The 24767-nt window shown below is 41.4% G+C and overlaps 1 protein-coding gene and 1 non-coding gene across 2 annotated transcripts; both read left to right on the forward strand.

Annotated features, from left to right (window-relative positions):
- The first annotated feature begins 3604 nt into the window (after positions 1 to 3604).
- On the forward strand, positions 3605 to 22935 carry si:dkey-27h10.2 (flocculation protein FLO11). Its single transcript, XM_037116379.1, has 10 exons — positions 3605 to 3759; positions 4308 to 4568; positions 4690 to 4809; positions 5691 to 5732; positions 5844 to 5923; positions 6997 to 7093; positions 7233 to 7334; positions 11286 to 11543; positions 12410 to 12505; positions 21395 to 22935. Exons 1-9 carry the CDS (start codon positions 3726 to 3728, stop codon positions 12460 to 12462), a joined length of 1047 nt encoding a protein of 348 aa, XP_036972274.1. The 5' UTR covers positions 3605 to 3725; the 3' UTR covers positions 12463 to 12505; positions 21395 to 22935.
- On the forward strand, positions 5354 to 5425 carry trnae-cuc. The gene has a single exon. It is a non-coding gene; the product is annotated as a tRNA-Glu (tRNA).
- Positions 22936 to 24767: the final 1832 nt, after the last annotated feature.

Genomic DNA, 24767 nt, shown 5'->3' on the forward strand with positions numbered 1-24767 from the left:
GAAAAGATGTTTTGGCCAGAAATACCTGTTTTGGTTGCCACAAACACAGCTGAAGATGTCCCACGGTTTGTCCCCACAATCAGGCCTGGAAACTTTCCTGAGGTCTGCTCAGAAATATCCATTGTTGACACACTTCCAAGTGTTGAAATGCTGTGGTCCCTTGTCGAACCCCACATCATCACCATGTAATGTGAGCATGATATGACACTTTTTGCAGAAATGTCAATATTGTTAGTGACACGTACAAATGTGGTTTTGCAGGAACGTCAACACCAGTAATCATCGTTGGCTGTATCCCTCCAACAAACACGTCTGAGTGAATTAAAATCAACTGGAGTATAAATGCGGACAATAGTGTCTCTACCTGGCTGGAAAAAATGACCCAGAGTCTCCCTTAAGAATGTCAAGTGGGTCTCATGCTTACAAATGTTGGTTCCACACCTCAAACAGCACCATTCCCGCTGCCTCTTGACATAAAACTCAGATCAGACAGACTTATTGCTTCAACTGTGTCAACTGTACTTTTTTCCTGTGATATACCCACTTCTGAGTTTACCTCTATCTGTTTTTTGGGGGGTGGCTGTGGCTCAGAGGGGGAGCCAGCATCTTTTTATTAGAAGGTTGCTGGTTCAATTCCTCTGGTCTGCATGTCAAAGTGGCCTTGGACAAGATACAGCACCCCACTCCTGATGTGCTGGTCGGCACCTTGCATGGCAGCCACCGCCATCAGCTGAATGTATGTACGAATTACTTCAAGTCCCTTTGGACAAAAGCCTCTCCTAATGCCCTAAATGTAAATGTTTTAGATAAAACGCTGTAATTGTTGTCTGACTGCTAGTGTTTTGCTTTGTTTGACATTGTTCTAGCATTGTTGTCCTGTTCTCAGATGTGAGCCAACACTTTGTTGGGTACCGTAGTATCATTATGAATGAAAACGATGGCCCAAACTTGAAAACATGATGTGAGAAACACGTAACAAAATGAATTTTCTTTTAACCCTTTGCGATCAGACTCTGGGAGAAAAATCAAATTATATTTGCTGTCGATTTGTCACTTTATCCCTGCATGTCTTTCATTGCTTTTCAGTGCCTTAATGAAGTACGTTACCCTGGCACTTTCTAACTGATACTGGTGAGCTCGGTGTAATCGGCTTGAGAGGTCAGCAAAGTAAAAATCTCCTTTACAGGCTGGAATCCCGATGCCATTATTACACTGTTAGCTATGGGTTTGATGGGTTTTATTTTACGTTTTGTTTGGAGAGCAGGATTTATACTGATCAGATTGTGCTGATGAAATAAAGTAAATTGAATTCAACTGAACTGGAAAGAAGTGCGGGTTCATGAGCATGTGGCTAAAGTTCACCGTACCCTCGTTTTAAACTTCCAAGTCATCCCTCTCTCGCTTGCTCATTTACTGTTGCTTCTCTGTTTCTTGCTTGGCAAATGTGAGTATACAGTATGAATAGTTTTACAAGGCCAAGGGAGAAATAACAGTGTTGGGTGGTGGTGGTGGTGGTGTGTGGGGTGGGGTGGGGTGGGGTGGTTGTGGGGGTGGTGGGGTAAAGAAAGAGAAAACAGGTTGTCAGTGTGGTTGAACAGCAAAATAGCATTTTCTCCCTCGGGCTCAGCCTCCACAGATGTTTCATTCAGGCCCCATGGCAGGGCCACTCTAAAAGTGCTCCAGCCCCGACACAATTCAGCTCCTTTGTGAGCTGAAGGAGAGAAGCTCAGCCCACTGTTTACTGCTCGTCCAGTCCCCCCACCCCCTGTCCCCCCGTCCCCCCTTGTCTAACCCCCCTCCTCATGTTAGCAGGCGGAACAATTGGGGAGGGCCTTGCCCAGAGCTGGGGCGGTGTGGCAGGTCAACAGAATGGGCTGTGAATCCTGTGCCTCTGAATCCTCCGGGTGGGTGGTCCGGCTCTCTCCCCTCTCTGTGTCTCTCTCACACACATAGAAACACACTCTCTCCTCTCCTCTCCTCTCCTCTCCTCTCCTCTCCTCTCCTCTCTACTCTCAGTGATTAGCTCATCCACCGGGCCAGGCCTGGTGCTGGTGCCTGGGCTCTGTGATGTGGTGATAGGTGGCCCTGAGAGGAAGCCAGGTGGGGGTCCTATTTTTTTTTGTTTTTTTTCTTTGAATTTTTTTCTTTTCTGGATTAGCGGACTCCCAGTCCAACTCGTCACTGCAAGCGGGCCCCGGACAGACCCGGTCAGGCCAGTCAGGCAGGAGGGGCCTGCGGTGGCCCACGTGGAGCCTGCCAGTGACTGGGTGGCAGTTAACACTAATCCCGCTGCTGATTACCACTGGCATGGGGAAATAAACAGTAATAAATGAACCTACAAGGCTGAGCACACATACAACCTTGCAACAACTCTGCCCACACAAGACAAGTAACGCTGACACACTTGTAAAGCGGCACACACACATTTATAGACAGTCAAAAAAATGGCAGTATTTCAGCAGCTTTTTTTATGTATACTTGTTAAAAACAGTAGAACAAGCAGACAGTTGGTCACCTATGTGTTCATACAATCATTAGACATGTCAGTTCATATAATAAAGGGTCAGTGGTCATTTTGTGAGGTACAAATTTTCCCCAGTAGCATAGAAATATATAAGTGAAGCTATTCTCTCCATTGCTTGAGCAGTAGAAACAATTTCTATCCAGTCTGTGTTAGAGATTCGGCCTGTAGCCATTTGTGTGTTGCAGCTTTTCTTAGCTGGTTTGGTCTAAGATTTAGTCTTTTGGCCTATAAAATGCCAGGATAGTGAAAAATACTGGTTATGATATACCAGAGCAAGAAAGATGTATTGGTCTGTTTTTTATCCAACCAACAATCCAAAACCCCAAAGATATTCATACACGACCAACATCATATCTTCACATTTCACAAGCCGCAACCAGTGAGACACAATGTCTTCAGCCACCACACCACTAAACGCACCACAATGTCCCTTAACAACATTAACATTCATCTTTAGAAAACTTTTTAAATTGTATTTTAAACCCACTGCAGTGCAACTTAATGTCATGATTCCTATATTTGTTCCATAACATTAGAGTCAGGGAACAAATTCAGGTAAAGTTGAAGTTAGTTCTACCTTCAGCAAGGCAAGAGGGCGGCTGTCTCATCCCCGTGTGGCGTCTTTCCCCTTAGTCACAGCAACATCTAGTGAGCAGAAGATAGTACTGCCAGCACTGGAAAATTTTCCTATTTTGCAACAGTTTCTTAAGAAACTATGACATACAACTGTTGATTGTATCTGTACAGTGTGTTGGTTGGATGAAATTGAAAACATAAATTGGCAGATTAATACTTTAAAAACTAAGATGCAAGATTTGTTTTCTCTCACAGATGTTAAAGCAATTTACCAAAGTGTTCAGTTCATGTTGACATTAAACCTTTTGTCAGACACAATAACCCACATCTGCTACCTCTCTTCTTGTTCTGCAGTGAGAGGAGAGTCTGAAGCAACCCAACCAGCAGAATGTTTCCTCTTACGTACACCATTTGAGCAACACTTTAAAGCATCCTGCTGTGGTCAGAGGCGTTGATCCTCTTTTTTAAAATTTTTTTTTTCTTGGTTCCTTTAGATGCATGCGACGCTCTGAGGCATTCAGGAAGAAAGGCAGCGTTTGAAAGCATCATCCTCGGCCAGAGAGCTTTGATGTAGGTAGAGTTTGGTCATTTTTCCTAACAGCTGCTGCCATCAAACAGACTAGAGATGCCATCCATCGGCCTTTCCTTCTTTATACTGGGTGAGGCTCCCTCTGTTTTTGTGTGTTACTTACATGCACCTGTTACACTGTAGCTAACACGAGTTCAATTCTGTTGTCAGTATGAAAGTGTGATGTTCTGTCCAGGTGAGGAAAGTAATTGTAGGAGGTAAGAATGCAGTAAAAAGCTTATATAAATGCTTTATTTCATAACGTGTCGTGTGTCTGGGTAAAACACAAGGCAAGCAGGGCCACACCTTAACATACAGTACTTACACTGCTGCTTCCCTTTGAGGTCTCACTTACTGCGATTGCTGTGAAGTACTGTACTGTGAGTCCTGTGATTTAAGGCTGGAGTGCACGGTCAGGTTCCAGATCGGCAAAGAAATTACTCTACAGTTTGTTTTGTGGTTATTAAGTACTTATTGTGTATACGCGGAGTTACAGAGTAATGTGAAAACATAAAACAAACCAAGAAAAACTTAAAGAAAGTTAGTTGAATCTGATGGTAAGAACTAAAAGTAGCCATGGTTTTTCACGCTAAAACTCATTTTTGGATTGTTCACCCGAGGCTGTGATGTTTCCTGCAGGTTTGGTTGTTGCTTCTGCCACAGCAGATGAGGCGACAGCATCCAACACGACTACCAGCGCTCTAGATGTACCTGCTAACCCAATCTCTGTTAATGACAGTAGCCCAATTACTGTAGCGGCCACCAACGATAGCGATATCAATAGGACCAGCAGTAATCCCAGTGTCTCCAATGACACCAGTAGTGTGAACGTCACCAACACCGACAACACCAACAACACAGACAGCACCAACAGCACCGACGCACCCTCAACCACGAAAGGTGAGAGCTATTATCTACCCCCCCCCCCCCCCCAAAAAAAACAGTTCAGTTTATTGTCTCTTCACCATTCTTTGTCTTAACTTTGTCCCTATCTGTGTAATTGTTTGCTTCACTGATTCAGGTAATGACACTTCTAATGTTGACCAAGTCTCCCAGAGTACAACGCCCACAGCTAAGCCTGAATCACCTGGTCCCCCTGAAATCACACCAACTCCCACCACGATGACAGATAAGGAAAAAAGTGAGTTGAGACCACAGATGAATAAACCAGAATGATTGTTGTTAACTGATTATTTGGGGCTATGTAGATTGCCGGGCTCACACAGACAACTCAAAATTCAATATCTGAGTTTAAATCAGATCCAGTGATGCATATTATTGATAATACTTAAAAGCCCAATCAATCAATAGTTTCATATAGCAGTATTTTTTAATGAACAACATCAACAGGATCAAAGGGTTATATACGATGAAAAGTGTCCTACGTAGTAACAGACGTGCAGAGAATCATCACCGAACTCCGTGGCTCTCCTGTGCTCTATGGAGAGTTTTAGCATCATTTAAAGCAATAGTATGCAGAAGCTGGCATATTGTTTGATTTGGTGCCCCCCACAGTTTGTGGGTGCAACACCACCGTCACGAGTTAACAGCTCTCACCGCTAGTAAAAGAAAAAGAAAAGCTCTCGTGCTGATGGATTTCATAAGTTTTAGTTAAAATGGTTATCATATATAAACAGGAATACTTAGAAAGAATTCCTATGTGGTATTCTTTCATGTCGGTATGTTCCCTGGTGGTCTAGTGGTTAGGATTCGGCGCTCTCACCGCCGCGGCCTGGGTTCGATTCCCGGTCAGGGAACTAGCTTACTGTTCTGTTTGTTTTGTTACATTAGCCTGATGTCACCGTTGCATTTTTAGCTCCTTTTGCTGCCCCCAAGTGGCCACGAGGATCTGTTACTGCAGCTTTTAGTTGAATGTGACTGTTTTATTAACATAAGGTGACAAATAACAACTCATTTATCCCAACCCTAAACTGGCTTTATATGAGCATTTTGACGTCATTATTTGATGTTAGTTTTTGCTCTTTTAAAAAGGTCCATTATCTCTTTTTGCACTGCTTACAGCCACCCCTACTCCGTCAAGTAAAGCCTCAGGCGACAAAACTGGTGAGTGACATCAAAATGTATAAAACCATGATAGGTTTTTGAAGTTATAGCTATACTTTCAGTTTGCTTGGATTAATCTCGATACTTCTGTCTTTGTATTATCTCCCTCAGGCATTATTATCCTCATTGTGATCATCCTCGTAGCTTTTGTAGTTGGACTTGTCTGCTTCTTCGCGAAGAAGAGAGGAAGGGTAAGTAGAGTAGCCTTTTGCGTCCTCTCGCAAACAAAGACTAGGTAACATTTTTCAGGTAATATGCACAATTGCTTTCTTCCCGAGAGCTAGATGAGAAGCTTAATACAACTCTCACGCCTGTTTTCTAAATGTGAAGTTAACAACCAGCAAAGATGGGACACAGTTCGCCTAAAGCTTGCTAATAAACACATCATATGATGTTTGTTTTATCTGCTAAGCTGAACTTATCAACCAACCAGTGGCTCTATTCCCAAAATGGCAAATTATTCCTCTCTTGATTAAGACATTGAAGCAATATTTAGAATATAATGTGTTTTTTTGTGCGAGTAAGTACAAATCCCAGGTTCCTGTAACAATAATCTGATATAATGTATCTTGTATCTCATATCTTGAAGTAAAGACAGACGTGTGCAGAAGTCAAAGAGCGTTTAACAGAGCTCAGAACAGTAGCATGCCAAGCTAACGTAACCGGAACCAGAGGCAATGTTCTGCTAACGCCTGGCCATTACTTGCAACTGGCTAAACCTCTGTGGAAGTGGCTGATGTGGCTTATGGAAAAAAGCAAGCCAACGTTTTCGCAGGAAAAATCAGCAGGCAACAGCATCAACACAAGATAGCCAACACGATTTAGCTAGCTAGCTTACTAGAACAACGGCAACAAGCCCAGGTCTGCGTCTTTCATGAAGCCTTTTATTTTTTTTTAAGCAGATGGTGACTAAGAGCCAGTCTGGCATTCATTTCCTCATCTTAGCTCTCTCCGTCTATGTCCTCTTCGACCTGAGTCCGGTTCCAATCTGCTCACCAAGGTCTAGTTATTGTGACCATTCTGTTGCGGTACTTGGAGCTGTGTGTGACACAGTGCTGTCAGCGGTTGTGTTCTGAGTTCGTACAGGCCTCAACCCAAGTTAAATGGGGCAAACAGGCAATTAGAAAAAACGGAGTGGCTGAGACAGAGATATCATTCACCCTATTACAAGTCAGGGAAGTACCCCAGTGATTTTGAAGCTGTTACAAAACGTTACTTTAAAATGTGTTTTTCTGTGTGTGTTCTGAATCCCTTCTTCCCACAGCGCTACTCTGTAGACTTCACTTCCAGACCGGATGAAGCCAACATCCCTCTCAGCACCATTGATCCCGAGGTGCCTGCTGATGCTGCACCTCAGAACGGTTAGTTCAACACAACCACTTGCATCAACAACCATATTACAGAGAAGATTTGACATTAACAACACTACAGTAAACAAATTGTGCTGCTCGATGGTTTTATATATATATATATATATTCCTCATCCATGTACCCTTTCAGGTCTGCAAACCTTTGCAAGTACAGAAACAGAAACTGCTGCAGAGGAGGGAAAAGAGCCAGAAGAACCAGCAGAAAAACCTGAGGTGAAGGACGAGCCGAAAGGTAAGAAACAGTCCTGTGACTGATCAGCAGCTCGTATTGTGTTGTTGCATCTGTGAAGCTCAGAGAAACAAGACAAGACAATAGTTTAGGTTGTAGCAAATCAAGTTGTGAACTTAAAAAAAAAAAAAGTGCTGTGGGCTAATTGTGTACAATTATCCTTCCGCTTTCTTAACATCAGTTAACTGAAGAAAAGGAAGTACAGTTTGTGACAGCTCGCTACTCGTCAGATTAGCACAGGTAGTGGCTGATAGATTCCTGCAGCTATAAAGTATACTTAAACCAGAGTACAATGCAGAAATGCAGAAATTGATTTTTCACCTTAATACAAAAGAAACCCAACAGATTTTTGGTTTTTACTTTTAGGTTTAACTTTCTGAAAGTTGTCACCACAACATGTGACTGTACATCAACTGATTCTAATCACAGTGAGTGTGAATTTTATCAGGAAATGTGAAAAAAAACAGCAGAATGACTCACACAGTGTTTGAAAAAAAGCGTGAATGCATCTAGATCAGTTCACAGAACATTTTGAAATGTCTGTGAGGGTAAAGTGTATACATCGTCGCACTTTGTTTCCTTCCTTTGAAAGGCGACAGGCTGAAAGTGCCGCCTGCATTACTCGTGTTCACCACTTGATGGAAATGGAAGCCAAGTTAACAAATTCCATGCTCACTCAGTTTGCCATATGTGTTGCCATTTAACCATGAAAATGAGAGTTGTTCTGTATGATCCTGATTCTGATTTTAAAAAAACACGTTTTATCTTTTTCTTTACACGTTGTAATCCAGTAATAATGTATAATCCAGGTACTGAGCAACAAAGCCTAAATATTTGTGAATTCAACAGAATCACTTATTCTATGATTTCTACTTCATATACTATATTTTTAATGCGCAATACATCATTATTTTGTTGTTGTTTTGACATTTTCATTGGATTTCTGAGAATGAGCGAAGTGTTCCTGTCCTACTTTAAGGTGTCTGCAGGCTGAACGAGAAAGGTAAAAGGGTAGAGTTCATGTCAGGGCCTGCCTCTCTGCCCTGAGCCACACTTTGTCTAAACGGACAGCGCTGACGGCCACTTTGAAAATCCTTTCAGATGGTTCCCTTCCTCTCATGGGAAGGAAATGTTATTTGTCAGCCTCAGATCAAGTGGGCAGCCAGATTTCTGATAAAGGTACCTGGGTATGACGAAAATCGGATTTGTCTGATGATGACTGCTTGTCCATCGCGTTTAACTCACTCGAGTGTTTCAATTGGTGAAGCGAACGCTGAAGAGAGCACACAGACATTTAGCAAATTGTGATTACAACATCTCTGATGAAAATTTCCCCCAAAGTCATTCTTCTAAACCGCCTACGTCAAATGTCTTGACATGTGATAAAACTGAAAAAAAAAAAAAAAAAAAAATCACCACGCCTCTGTTTAACACCTCAGCCACAACCTCAAACACCCCACTTTGTGCAACTACCGGTGACCTCATGGAAACGCTCACGCAGTCTGCCATTGATGTCAGCGCCCTTTTGACAAAAGATTTATTTGGGTTGATATCGAGTTAATGTGACCGTAGTGTTGTGAGCAGCACTAATGCCAAATACCATGGGCATCCATTATGGAAGCTGTTTGAAATGTTCCTGACTTGTTTCCCTCAGTGACGAAAGGCGTTTTTTAAACCACAGAATGACAGAAGCATGAAGAGAAGTGCTGCTGCGAAAACAAAATACCCTTCAGCAAAATGATGACTCAATGATTTAAAGTAACACTGGTCAACTAGTGTAACGTAAATGGAAAATCTGACTACGGGCTTCCACAAACAACGAACATGCCTAAAGTGTGAGGATACAAAAGTGACCAACAACAGGCCAAATATATCAATAGTTAGTCAACTTTCTTTTTAAAAAAAATCAGAATTAGTGCAACACATCCCTGAGAAATGATCTTGTCAGAAAAAAAGTTAAATCATCCATATGAATGAATGATCAGAGGCCAATATAACCCAGATGCCAGGAAGTTCCCATTTGGATACAGTTAAAGTAGGGACTGCTAGCCGTTTAGCTAACTTCGGTGCATTTAAATTTGTTTGAATGTTGATTTAAAGGATGGTGTGGAACTTGTTGTTAGTTTCCGTTAGCAGTAGGGGTCGACTGATATGGCATTTTCAGTTTCGGACTTATATTCATTTTGCAGTAAAATTCAACTGTTTGTGTCAAAATTTCAAACAGCCACTGATTAAATAAACCTAAGCGCAGCAACAAGTACTGTTGGTAAGTACAATTTTGAGCTACTTTACTTGAATATTTCCCTTTTCTGCTACTTTAAAATAGACAGGCAGATAGCCAAGTTAGCCTCGGGAAGAAATACACCTCTAAAACAAATTCACTTGTATTTCCTTTGTCTAAAGGTTGAGGAGTGTCTGGAGTCCAAAGTTTTATTTAGCTCTTCTTTATGGCTACACTTACAAGCCAAGCTCGCTGTAGTGTGTAGGCTATACGCACACAGCGGTGCTTAAGCGGTGACCTAAAATGATAACGCTAACATCCCGGTGTAAAGACTACAATGTTCACCATTTTGGTTTAGCTTCTTAGCATGCTAACATCTACTAATTAGCAATAAGCACAACTAGCCTACAGAATGTTATTAGTTTATTACTTGGTCATATTGGCCCATTAGTATTATTTATCAGATGATGGTGTTAGGGTAAATGTCAAGGGTTCAGCATGGATATCTGTAGCAAATTTCAAGACAGTCCATCCTATCGTTGTTAAGATATATACTTTGTGCTACACCTCAACGGCACCCAGCTGTTGTCTCCCAAGTGTTAATTAGCAAGCTTTAGAGGTGCTGGCAGGCAGATTCTTTTTCCGACTTTGGAGACAGCCAAGCTAGCAGTTTCACCCTGCTTCTAGCCCGTAGGCTAAGGTAACTGCGATCTGGCTCTGTTTGACTATTAATACATACACACTAGAGTGGTATCAGTACAATCTAACCCTTCAAAGGAGAGCATACAAGGAAATTTCCCAAACCATTTCTTTCAAGGACCGACTTCAGACAACATTCCCAGTCTCAGAATGAAGGAGAACACTAAGCTTATAGTCGGGTCAAGAGTCCACCTGTGATAAAGAGTCTAGTCATCCAGCATAAACCAGACAGACATGATGGTTCTCTGAAGACTGGAATGATGCCCGAGGAGCCATCTCACTCATGGCAGAATTATGTCTAGAACAACGGTCACCTTCCTCTCCCCTTCATCTCCGCTTTCCCTCCACCTAACCCTGGGTCAGATAATGACGGGGCCGCACTACTTTCCCACAGCCTCCAACAGCTGCATGGCTGAGGCTCATTAGGGAGCTGGTCAGTAATCAGCCGGCTCATTACCAACATGGTGGCCCCGCTCAAATGCCTTTGCCTTTGCCTTTGCCCGAGAGAAATCCTCCCCCCCCCGACTGTCAGAGAGGGCAAAACCACTTCAGGCTAAATGGGTGGAAAACACTGTTATTATGTGGGTGTTGAATACAGAGCGCAGTCGACTAAATATGAAATATGCAATGTCATAGAAGATTTAATGATGGAGAAATGTCTCAAGAAAGATTACACAATGAATTCATTGCAACAGTTTTAACTTCCTATTAAAATTAAATAACATAAATTGTGTTTTTTTTCCACTAAGCAGATCCATGCCAGGGTTGGAAATTACATTACATTCACTGTCAATCAGCTGTTTGGTCTTTAAAATGTCAGAAGAAATTGGGAAAAATGTTTCCTAGAGCTCAAGATGACGTCCTCAAATGTCTTGATGTTCCTAAAAAGCAAAAGATATTCAATAGTTCACAGCCCATCCACGCTGTTTTCACTCTCATGTGTCATACTATAATTCAGAGTGGAAAAACAGTATTGATGTTCTGCAGAACCTCTGAATAAAGCATTGTGCTGTGCTTTTCGTTGTCCTTCACAGCTGAGGCTGATAAAGCTGCCATTGATCCCAGCACTGAGTCTGCAGCTCTGCCGCTGCCCCCCGACAGCTCTGACGACAAACCCAAAGAGGACGTCGCTGAGGAGAGTCTTCCTCCTCCTCCGGCTCCTGCACCCGTGGAGCCGACCGTGGAGGAGAAAACTGATGACGAAGGCGCCATCTCCAACAAGACCTCAGTGGAGTCGCTGAAGGAGACAAACGAGAACAACAGCAACAACTCTGACTTCAGCCAACAGGGAGGTTGGTATTTAAAGTTCGTCCCCTTCAAATGGTCGCTGACATTCAGAGTCACGCAGAGTTTACAGTGCACATTCATTTATTGATTGTGTGTCTTCATCTATTCAGATCTGAAAGAAGATGGCAGTATCCTGTATAGTTTACAAAATTTACTGTAGACTCACATGATGATGTCGCACCCGTGACAGCTCCCTTGCCACGCTCGTATCTCAGTTTCAAACTTCCTGCGACGTGTCATTTCAACACATTTCCCCCTGACAAAAAAAGAGAACTTGCAGCTATGCGTCATTCACTCTGTTTTTTTTTCCCCAGGTAATTGTTTGATTGCTAAAATGTACATTTTTCTGAGACACGTCCATATTGGAGAAATTAGTTGCTGTGTCCCCAACATACTGGCTCAAAATGATTCCCTCCTCATGGTGCTATACTGTTAGAAATTGGAAGTCAACAGAACTTTGTGTACTTTCTGCATTAAAGGGTAAATCCACATATCAGAAGTCTTTTGTGGCTCCAGGGGGAAGCTGCATGTAATCTGACAAATTGCCTCCAGTGGTACAGTGGAACCAGAGATATCACCTTTTTTTATTCCAAGCATTCGTTTTCCTTTTCAAAACAACACCCTACATTACCCACAATGCAATGGAGCCATCAAGCGACATCACTGGAGGTAGTGAAACAGAAAGGCAGCTTCCTCTGGTGTAAAACAAAGCTTTTTACTACTTTTTACACATGTGCAGTAAGACTCCCCAGCACAGTGCATTTTTATATCATGAGGTTTAAAGTCTTCCTGTTGGTACCTTAGCTCATGATTCACATCTTAACATCTGATTCACCAAATGTCAACGCCTTGTTATTTGTGCTTTAACCAGATACCAAGTCAGACAACATCTTCTGGGACATTCCTCTCAACAGTCCACTGTGAGACACGCTGCCTCTCTGCCCCCGTGCTGTTCTTCAGGAACTCGGTGAGAAAGCGTTGGACTCTGCCGCAGCTGCTTCACTGCTCAGCCAGCTCAGGTGTTGGTAAAGGGAAAAACCCCGACCCTGACCCGCAGGTCAACAGTCGCTGTGCGACCACTGGGAGTGCTGTGTTACAGCTTCCTGTCCTGAATTCAGATATTAAAAATAGCTGAGTCATAACTGTTAAATCTAAAATTATAAGATGCGCTTGTCCCCACAATTGTAAATCACTCTGACAGTCTGACATCCAGTCGTTTATAAATACACACATCTAAAAACTGAGCCTCCCTGCTGGTTGAAAAAGTCAGTATCACAACATGCAGTATATCACTCTTTAAAACAGTTTGCTTTTACTTTTCATTGCTCGTCCCATTAATTCTTTTTAAAGGATTTCTGTGCATTAAGTTGCTATAGGTCTCAATCCATGCTCATTTACTTTGTTACCCTTTTGCTTTGTCTACACAAAACCACTTCTTTTGTACCAAAAACCGAATCTAAGGCTTTCATTCCGTCTTTCCCCTCTGGTTCCTCCTGCTCTCTCTTCCACTGATGGATGAGATTCTTCCTACACGAGTGCTAACACGGGCCCTCTCAGTCTAATCATCATGTGCTGCAGGATGTAAGGCCCACGCCTGCACCTGCACTCCCTCTCTCTGGCTATCTGCACAGAAAACACTCAGGGCCGAGGCCTGGAGCCCGAGGAATTCACGCTGCTCTTAACAGCTGATGATAAGCTCACATCTGAGAACCAAACCGCTCAGATGCCGCGTGTGAGCGGTCACGGATCATCTACGTTCTCTCAAAAACACCAGCTTCAGAAATCCCAAGCATCCCCTCTTCAGCAGAGGCTCTCAGTCGTAGGTCTTTATCTCTAAATACCCGCTTACATAGTGAGTGGTACGCTTTTACGATAACTAAACATGAGGGCAATAACCGTGAAATCTAATGAGGCATGTATTTGTATTCTAGTCATACATGTGATATGAAAAATGCACCCAAACACACATTTTACACAGCATTGTCATAGTAGTGAATGCACAGGTATTAGTAACAGCATTATATATGTTCCATTAAGCTTTCTAAATAAGCCATGACAGTCTGTGCACTGTATGCGTAGGAATAATCAGAAACATGAAACAGAAACATAAAAGTAAATGTTTGGCTGATGGTAAGAAATAATAATAATAATGCCAAGGTCCTGAAACTGAAGCAGCTAAACATAATTCAGTCTTTTAATTATTATTATTTGATCATATTTCTGCATTTACTATTGTGCTCATGACAAAATGTGATATATTATTCATATCATATAATATATGTTGTGTGATGTGATCAAGTTTTTTTTTCTCTTTTTGCTTCTAAAAAATAATATCAAATCCAGAAATATATGACATATGTGACTAATAGCTATATGTTAGTAAAAATATTGGATATCTCAAATCCTCTATGTTCAAACATGCTTTGCTGTCAGGAAACTAAAATCAGGATCATTCTCTCAGGACTTAAAGTAAGTTAACACTTTGCGTTTCCTCCGTTAACTTTCAACCAAAATCCACAACCTTTACCTACACCTTACAAAACCGATTGTCTAGTCTTGACTTCAACAAACATTGAATCCAGTGAACCCACCAGCGCCCTCGACACCCATCCTATGTCTACTATATCGTGCAAAAATGCAGCACTTGCCTGAACATAATCCAGGCAGAAACTTGTGTTTTGCAACACAACATTTTTGGGAAACAATACGTCAACGTAATTTATAGGTTTATGGCTTGCCTCGAGTTACTTTTGTTATTTATGTGTTACGGAGGAATTCTTCATAGAGTTGAAAGAAAAAACTAAGACGTTTGATCTTCTAAGGTTTTCAAATGTATTTGTCATTACAGCATGGTCATGTTATCCCCTCTTTATGATTTTTATGTCTTCACCTCTAACTCAATTTGAGTCCTGGAGGAGCTCATATTTTTGCTTTTTTTTTTTTTTAAATTGAAGTTTGCCTTTCTTAATTTGAAAAGATCAATTCAACACAACTTTAATATTCAATGATATTGATTCTATGAAGTGCAACTAATTATAACATGATCCAAGGTCAAGGAATCAATAACATGTTGACCTTAGTCGCAGTGATGTGTGGTTTCTAATAATTCCTGTACCTGACAGCATGTAACATAACAGCTGCGTAAAACCTGCTGGTAAGCTGTCGAACGTACTATCGATAGGGTTTCAGTTCCTTGTTCGTTTTAAAGCTGTTAGACAAAGTTATCTTTGTCTGTAGTCTGGAGGTGATATTGAAGTTCACCTCACAGACCGAATGAATGAATGAATCATGTCTCGAGTCAAGTGTGAGAAACTGCGAGAAATTTAACGGCTCGCAATTTGGAAATAAAAGAGAGGAGTAGAAGGAAAAAGTGAACTCTTCACTCATCCCCACCTGGTCTGGGGAAGTGATGAGCAAGCTGGAAAACTGAAGTTGAAAGGCTGCTCAGCGTTCTGCAGTTGTGGATAATGGATATGAGCTGACAGGCCATAAACCTAAACCAGCATAATTAGACCTGAGACTCCACTGTGTTATTTTCCAGTCAGAGCTCAGCTTTCATGTTTTGATGGCTAATGTCGGAGGAAAATGTCCACACCGCCTGGGATGAATATTTGAATATTTCACAGTGAAGAGGAGGCAAGTGAAGGAGAGTGACGGACTGAGATTTAATTGCGTGAGACAAACAAGGCTAGTAGTTACGTCAAAGCCGCTCGTTTCTATTTGCGGAGGCTCTTTTTGGAAGGGGCAGAGACAGGTCAGGAGACGAGGTTTACTTTTCTTTTGTTCTTTGTGTGTGGCTTCTTTCAGTGTCGTGATAAAGACTTAACACTTTCCAATATGAGTTGACTCATTTTGACATTGGAGCTATTTGTCTCCTTCTCCTGCTTCCCAGTGGGGGCAGAAGTCATAATTTCCTCGGGTGATACTGCAGGCGTAAACACAGATTTACGGCTGGCGGGATGACAACGTGACATGTGTTGAACGCGGGATCTTTATCTCAGTAATAACAGTGACGGGAAGCTTCCTGCTGGCGAGGTTTGATGTGGTTCAGATCGGCAGGTTCGGCCGTTCCACCTGGGCAGCTTTACAGGAGGGAGGGACTGTCGGAAAAAAACGCTAGGCTGACACTCCCATCACAATGGGAGAAGAGAACAGCTGGTGGAGGCCGGTTCTGCCTCTTCCTCTCACGACTTCCTACCACAAGATTTTGGGTCAGGAAACTTAAAAACTGCCGTTGCAAAGTGGTGAAGATAGCTTTCAGACTCGCATGATTAAAGGGGTGTGTCTGAGGGATCCGCTGCACATGCAGTTCTGAGGCTGAAGAATGAGTCATCACTTTTTTTTTTTCTAACAATTTTGGGGATTTTCATGTTCTAACAGAAACATAGGGATTTTAATTGCTTTGTGTTTATATACCTTTTTTTTTTACTTACCTTCAAAGTAAAGCACAGCCAAGTGTGCAAGACATGTACGTGCAGTTAAAAGTGAAGACAGGCCCTTTGATGGAACTTCACATTACATTATTTAAGTGTCCGTATCTGAATTCCACGGCTGAATCGACACACGATACGTACAATACAATACGCAACACCAGAACTTGGTGCCGTTCAGCATTAAGAGATATGGACAAAGAGCTATTAAAGTGTAAATACAGGCTTATGACAACCTGCATTCTTTTAAAAAGTGAATAAGACCTGAGATGTAATATCCAAAAGGAATGTTCAGTAATTGGATAATCACCAGTTTCGCATAGCAAGAAATAAAAAGAGCCGCCACGTTCATTCTCGTCGGTGTTTTGGGATATACAGTGACGCTCAGACACACCCTGAGATGAGAGCATGAGAGATGCATTCAGTTTGGTTCTTTCATCAGTGTCAACCTACAGCGCTTTGTAAGATGATAAGATGATCCACAGCGCTGGAACATGCCTAAACACTGGAGCAAGGTTAGATCAAGCCCATATCCAGGTTGCTTACAGCATTAATTGATTCTGTTAATTGCCATTGTCCACTTTTTTTTTAAATTGTGCTATCTCTGAAGGGTCCTTTCACTCAATCAAAATCCCATGGTAACAAGATGCTTATCTGCATTCTGAGAGCCATTAGTACCATTTATTTGAATTTTAAATGGCCTGGATTCAACGTTCTGTCGCCTGCACCGATAAAGGCTCGAGTGAGTGAGCATCATGATGGGCAAGCTAGGTGGCTAACCTATCTACTCAGATAGTGTTTAAATTAAAGTTGCAGTTTTACTGTAGGACGTACTGTGTTTTTTGGACATTTGATCGTCGAAATTGTAACGTTACGTGGTAGCTTTAATGGAAATAAGGTGTTAGTAGACAGAGCTGTCGGTAGAGTATCCTGCACATCCTGTGGCACAGGTCAAGCTGAACAGTTCAGGTTCACTTGTTAAAGGTCCAAAGTTTGAGTAATAAATGTTTACTAGTCATTCCAGGCATACAAGTGACCGCTATTGATCAATATAAATCTGCCAGAGTTGTCTGGCCTTTGACTTGTGAGGATGTCGCTCCCACCTAACGCCCTGTCAACATATTAGAAACTGATCCTCCAACAAAACAGTGCAGGGAGACGATCTGATTGTTCCGTCCAAACTATTCTGACACGTTTGTTTTGAAACTGAGCCCCTTATGAGGTCATGGTGTGCTTTTGTTGAAGAAAGAGGTCAGTGTGACAGTCTTTAAACTATAAGCATGATGTCATTACACATGTACACCAGGCTGATACCTTCATTTGTGTCTGTAAGCTTCCGGCTCTTTATCATAACCAAAGGGTGTGTCCTGGTCCTGCTTCGGTTCCTTGAACCGCGAGGCTCCTGGGTTGAAGTCCTCACCAAAGGTCAGGTCAGACAATCCTAATGAAAGGGTACACAGTGACTGCAGGAGAATAATGTGGCCCCAATGTCAGAGTCAACTGGCTCACATTCTTCGCCTGTCACTGAGCAAGTCTCTGCAGAGCTGGCTTTTGCGGCGGCTGCTGTGATGTGTTGATACATTTCAACAAAGACCGCTTAACATGACGGAAGCTGAAAAAAATGGAAAACAATATTTGAATGAAACATAGGGGCTCGTTCACCATTGAAAATGTTATTATTTGTATTATTTTGTATTATTTTATATGCAAGGATGAATTACTTCATTCTGAATCAAGCTAAGTTAATTCCAGGTGTTTGGAGGCAAAGTAAAAGTGAGCTGTCCCTGAACCTGACGTTCTTACTTTCCCTGATGCTCACCGTTACATCTTTATATTTTAAGACATGTCAGAGTACGTCAGGCCTTGACCTTCCCTGTTTACACCGTACACATTTTACAACAAGAGTGTCACATTTTCTAGATTCCTCCTTTGTACTTCACTTCACACTTTCGCTTGTGGCCCGCAAAATATTTATAGTGCTTAATTTAGTAGCGCGTGTTTCACTTCTCTGCGCCGTGCTCTCGACAAAGGAAACAGAGGATGGCAGGGGGGCTGCAGAGTGATAACAGTTTGTAGAGAATACAGAAATAGTGTCAGTGCTTCAGTCACATGAAGTGGAGTCACAGTAGGTTAGTCGTGAACAATCACATCCTTGACATTTTTTGATCTGTTGACTGTATTTTTCCTGCTCTTACCCAGTGCCTTATGTATTTTGTAACTCAGCTAGATAGGAAGCAGCTGTCTAGTTTATGTGAAAATGACAAGTTAGACTAGTTTAGAAATTTGTCATAATCACCTTGTGTTCAAGCCTTTTTAAGCCTTCTTTATGCTGCCGATTGCCTGGAGATGAGATTAGATGAACGTTAGCATGACGTCTCTTGTTTTGACATCACCCAAAAATGTGTGTCTGCAGGGCTCCACAGAAAATCGTTTACTTCTCGGTTCATTTGTAAAATAATTAGTGGGCTAAAATCTTTTTTGACATCATTGAAACAACTATGAAAGCAAACAGCAGGCGGGACAGTGGGTTTGGGGCTAAATGCTAGCATGGTCATAGGGATAATGCTCACATGCTGAGGGGAGAGGGTAAGGCATACTGGCCCACCTTGAGACATCAATGATAGGGATGATTTCAAACCCAAAGCGGGGTTCTGAGGGTCCTACCCCGAAAAGATTTGGGACTGTGTCTCCTGCATTCTGGTGACATTTAAGGAATGAAAAAACACAATTATAAGTGAAATTCAACAGTATTTATGTCAAATAATTTCCATTTTACTTTAAATTATTGGAAAACAACTCAGATTAGTTCATCCTAGAGTCTAAACCAGCATAAACCTGACAGCATAAAGACAAAAATGGGAGTGTCCTGGGAAAATTGGCGCCAGAGGAATATTTTTTCCCAAGAATTTACCCTCAAAGAACCTTCAATATCTGTTCCCAATGAATGCTGTCCATCCCATAGCTGTCAAGATATTTCCGTATAAACCAAAGTGGTTTGCATAGCATGAAGATGTAACCAATTTCAGTTCCACGCGCCCAGGTCTCACAGCAGCTGACCCTCTCAGTGACCTGCAACTCCCCCAGAATTCAAACCCCATGAGGTCTACAGTTGTACGGACAGTTTCCTCTCCTGTTGTCCTGCTTTAGAAACATTCCTGGCCTGGCTTTGCGCAGTTGGCAGGACTGCTGTGATCAAGAGGCCCGCTGACAGATGGATCTTCATTCACCTGCCGGTATCGCCTCCGGCATCGGCTGCACATTCCTCAGGCAGTGTCGAGCTGTCAGAGTCACACCGTGGCTTTATTACGTCTCAGTCTCTCATCATTCACACGCAGTTTAAAGTGAGCTCAGGTGGGATCTCAGATGATGCTCGGCGAAAGTTCCAAAAAAATGTTAAACCTGTAGTTTCCTTTCATGTGACGTGAGCTGACATGCGGACGTGTTTGATGTTGAAAAAGTCCATGTGGAAAGAAGGGAAAGATTGCTAAAGATTCTGCATGTTAAACCTGATGAGAATATATTCCACATTCTGCAACACCACCAGGCATTAATACAAGGTAACAAGTGGCACTGTACACAGATATTATTATATGAATATCACAACTTTCCATGATTCAACCAGACTGATGAAAGGGGCTGAGGGAGATACCTCTTTGTAATGTTGAAATTAGAATATAAAAAATCTCCAGTCATGAATTAAAGCAACAGTATGTAGAAATTGGCTTTTTGTGTGCGATTTAGCCCCAAAATGACAAACCGATTACACAATCACGCATATAACAAGCTCGTCTAAAAAATGGTGTTGCTGTGTTCTTAAAACTTCCAAACTGAAATAGAAATTGAGTCCAAGATTTGAAGATCAGATCAACAGATTATGGACGCTTTTAACCTGTTCAGTCTAATCACTTTGAAGACTGCACACACCACACACCAGTGTGGCTCAATAATGAACCAGGATCTCTTTTCTGGACTGGAAAACAAATCAAAGAGTATTTGCGGAGACAATGGTAACAAAGGCAGTGAAGTGTTAATTATTCAAGTATTCATCTTTTGGGGGCAGAACTAGCCCAGATACTAAATAATATATTTGGTGTGTGAATTCTGCTGTTTTTAATCAATATTCTTTTAAAAAAGACTTAAATATAACAGGTGATCCCAAGTGTTTAAAAGTTGTGTGTTTTAAATGGAATTTGTTTGAAATATTTGTAATAATTAAAGCTGAGCCATAAATTTCCATCTGGTATGAAAACACATCCTTCTGTGTTGTAGTTCAGGAAACTTAACCTTGAAGTTATCAATCCGTCAGTTCTGATGCGTTTTATCGCTCCAGTTGTTCTGACTTCTGTTTTCTGTTCACGCCCCCTGTTGCACAAATAGCTGCAATAAAGACATTCGTCACTCTGCAAAATACACACGAGTTGAGTCCGGTGACACATGATGCAACGCTCAGCTGTGTCCGACCACACCAACAGGGATTTTACAGGTGGAGCTTTAAGCAAAATCAAAAACCAAAATTTCTTGTTTGGTTCGGATGCCACGTTAAGTAGAGGACAACACAAAAGAACTTACTTAACCTCTAAAACCGTTTTCACAAAGTGTCATTGTTTCACCTGAAAGGCATTTGTGGGTTTTGTAGTCGTGGGTGACTGCAAAGGCCGAACATCCTCGCTTGGGATTCAGTTGAGCATTTTCTTCCACACTGCTAAATCCTCCGTGGAATGCCCGATCTTTCAGCAGCCAGGTTTCACTATCGGGGCTAACCAGGCCTCCACAGATCCCTATCTATCCCCGTGGCTCAACTCAGAATAGCTGTATAGACTGAGATCAATGTGAAGTCTTACCTGCAACCTGAGCCTCGACGGTCACGTTACTGGTCTAAAACCAAACGTCTTTATATTGGATGAAGTTCAGATGAACTCAGGTCAAATTTAAGATAGTCGGGGGGGGGTTAGTTAGCGAGAACAAAATACCACCTTGAAATAAACGATTGGATTTGTGCAACCAACCAGTTGAAAGACTCAGAAGCTGCGCTGAAGTGAAGGCTGCAAAGAGTAAAAAGAGCATTAACGGAAATAGTCATTTGTATATTTATTGAGACAAATATTTACATGAGTCTGAGGTGATGAATCACCGTCCTGTTGTCACGTCGGCCTCGGGGGCGACACTGTTTTTTTGCAGCCCCATAGTGGTTAAGCGTAAATCACATCAATAGAATCAGAGCGGGATTATGTCAGTTATCCTTTCCCTCAAACAGATGTTTCTCCATGGAGGTCAAAGGTCGTGGCAGAGGCCACATAAACTTGGCCAAAAGCAGACGTTGCCATTGAAAAAGCAGGTGATTGCAGGACATGTGACTGTGGGACAGGATACATCGTTTTCATCATCCTCTGCCCTTTTTTTTCTCTTTCTCTCTCGCTCTCTTTCAGGTTGAAGAGTGACCGCAGTGGAAAAAGGACACTTCTGTTCATTGCGTGTCGCCTCCCCGCATCAGAAAACAACATTTGTTGCAACACTGCAGGTTTTTCAAAGTTTCAAAAGCTTATTAGGTATTTTACTGATGACTGAATCCATTTGCTTAACAAATGGTCACAATTTTGTGAATTTCAAGACTAAATGTTAATATTTTTGGTTCAACTGTAGCACTTCCTTCTAAGCATTTATAAGCGGTATATAAAATCATGGTAAATGGTTTCTGACAAGCTGTAATGTAGTGTTGATCGTTTATTTGTCAACAGCTGTATGTCATCCTGTGGAAACTGGTGTATAAACTGAAAATGAATAACAATACATGAAAAAGAGTTGTAATATTATAGAATACGTCTTCATAGTTAAAGTTTGAATTGATAACAACTTATATGAAACTGCTTATAATCCTTATAGCTGCTTACAACTACATTGCAGTTTGTTGCAAACCATTTAATTAATGTGCTATTCTGTTTATAAATGAATAAATAGGGAGACGTAAAGTGTAACAGATGCAGTTAAATAATGTCTTATTAATGGTTACTGAAGAATGTAAATATACAAATGCTCTTATAATGCTGTGTAAGTCAAGGGTTCATTTGCAAAAAAAACAAGTATTTTCATTTTGATTTCTTTTCCTAAATAATGCTTTTGTTTTCATTTTTGTTATGTTATGGAAAAACAAGCATTATACTTTGTATATTCACTGCCAACTCTCCGGCCCAAGAGAACCTCGAATGCGGGTTCCGTACATGGTTACCTAAAACTTCTCTTTACATTATATACACTCAAAAAACTATTTCCTAAAAAACATTGCATTTATGTATTTCAATCGCATTCACAAATCAGATCTGCTTAAATTAAGTTATTCATTTATGCAGTATTATACATAAAAGTAATGCATTACAGATGGATTATTTTTATGTAAAGTAACATTGTATTAACTTCATTATTTAAGATTAAGTTGTTTAATTCATTCACATCAACTCAACACGATGATTTATGTTGAACTAATCTGATTGAAACACATGAAGTCAGTGTTTTAGGAGATTTTCTTCTTTTTTTTTTTGTTTCTTTTTTGAATTTTTGGTCACCTAACAGTATTTTTGGTATTTAATTGTAAAATATGGTAAAACTATAAAATAATATATGAATTAACAACACAATATAGGGTTGTAAGATTTGAATCAGTGTTGAAGGGAAGAAATATTATTGTTGTAAATGCTGCATTCTGCTTTTTAATGCTGTTTAAATTCAGAGGGTGTTTAAGTTTCCGTTATGCTAGAAAATTGCAATGATGTGAATGTAATTTGACTGTATTCATTAAAAAGGTATTGTAGCTATGTTTTTAATATTGATTGTGGCTGATACATGTAGGTTGGGCCACATTGTGTTTGTTCGTTGTTTGTAGCCCTGATGAAGACCTGAAGGTTTTTTTTGTTTTTTTTTCAATAACTGCTTTTTTATTGTTTCAGCCACTAAAATAAAGACTGAAATTCCCTTAGTTGTTTGGGCAGGTTTCTTCTTGTTCTAAGTGCCTGGATTGCCTCTGGTTTTTGATCATTTACCACCAGGAGGCTGAGAATTTCACAAAAGTTTAGCAACCCCATCAATGACAAGAGCTCTGGAGTGAATCGATCAAATATTTTGTAGGGTAGGCTACTTTGTGCTTCGAAAACCATTAAAAAATAATAATGTAACCATCCTATAACATCACAAAAGATTCAACAAAATATACAAAACTTTATCCACGAACAATATACACATGGCACCCACTGACATAAGTGCTCCATCGACTTGAGAAGAAATGATTATTGGATCAGTTAGCATTTGTCAAGTCCGGGATACTGTATTTCTGCTGCTCCCCTGCCGACTTTTACCAACCGCTGCTTTAGATCACCCCTGTCTCGCTTTACTCGAAGTGCCAACACGAGTTCCAGGTGCAAACACATTTAGTTCAAAGCGACTATGTTAAAAGAGAGGAATGCCCCGCCACTCCGCTGCCCACATTCATGGGTTGGTAGCTGGCTTTCTGATTTTGGAACCGGTGTTGTCTAAGAGAGGATGTGTAGTAAGGTCATTATAGGTGCTAATTAAACTTTCCAGAGAGACATGAATGGAGGGTGAATCATAGTTCTATCACGCCGTTTGTCAAACATTCAGCTCAGCTCTTCCACTGCTATTTCACACACAATCAAAGCACAATCGATTGCTGTGCGGGTTTTGAGCTCATCACTGAAGGACTTGCCTATATATATCTATATATGTATATATGGATCTAGATTCCTGTTTAATTTCATGAGCCATATAATATTTTTATAATTTCCATCTACAGTGGTGTGTTGCCCAGTGTTTGGTTCTGATCCAGCTACTATATCCAGCCTGTTTCCATGGGCTTCCGCTCTCCTTTAAAGACAAGTGATAGCACCGGCCTATATCAATCTGCCCGCAGGATGCTTTAATCCTCCATTAAGCGGATGAAATGTTGCACTGAGCCTGCGGTGCAGCAGTGACGGCAGGAGCGGATCTAAAATTTGTGCGCTCGCCCCTCAAACCTGACCGCAGTCATGGAGACCCTGCACCAAATCATCCAGTGCAGCGGAACACAAACCTCTTCCTCCTCGGAACTGGATCCAAATGTCTCAGGTCTCAGTATCCTCTATTTATACGCTGTGTATATTTACAACGGGCCGGATGATTAGGATGCTAGCGCGTAGTGAGGAGAATGTGGGGGGGGGGGCTGCAATCTTCTTCGGCTATTCTAAGGAGACAAGGAGTTGATCGGGGGTGAGACATCGCCCTGATGTCAGAGCTTGTTTTCAAAAAGAATCTGTCAGAGCTACTTTGGTGAGCTACTTCACACATTCTGCACTTGATCCTTTGAAATATTTTCCCTTATAACCTTAATATGATGAGGTGAGTGATACCAGTGAGGTTGAGATCTCTATTGAACAGGAGCCAGCGAGAGGAAACGTATGGAGGGAGACAAGCAGCAAACATGTCACCCATGCAGTCAATGCATCACATCAATAAAATCACATGCATCACATCAATTACAGTGACTAAAGCGTCAAGCTTAGACAGATGAGATGTTTGAAATAACATCATGTTTGGGATGCAGGGGTTCTCTACCTGGATGTTATCGTGAATCGATATTGTAATTGGTTCTATTACACAGTTCATTTCTTGCCCAAACTACTTTTTCCATATAGTTCACATTGAAGAGGATGAAATCTCCTGTAATGAAACACAAAGCGCAAAGATAAACCATTAACCGTGGATCTGCCCTCCACAGAAGTCAATGGGCAAGATTTGCGAATCGCCTGCAGACAAAAT

The sequence above is a fragment of the Acanthopagrus latus genome, chromosome 1 (assembly GCF_904848185.1).
Source record: "Acanthopagrus latus isolate v.2019 chromosome 1, fAcaLat1.1, whole genome shotgun sequence".
Lineage (NCBI taxonomy): Eukaryota > Metazoa > Chordata > Actinopteri > Spariformes > Sparidae > Acanthopagrus > Acanthopagrus latus.

Bases quoted from the DNA above. Each gene is read 5' to 3' on its own strand.
- si:dkey-27h10.2 (XM_037116379.1), top strand. From the start codon at position 3,726: ATGCCATCCATCGGCCTTTCCTTCTTTATACTGG. The intron at 5,733-5,843 runs GTGAGTGACATC...TATCTCCCTCAG, and splicing joins AGCCTCAGGCGACAAAACTG to GCATTATTATCCTCATTGTG. The intron at 11,544-12,409 runs GTTGGTATTTAA...TGCTTTAACCAG, and splicing joins TGACTTCAGCCAACAGGGAG to ATACCAAGTCAGACAACATC.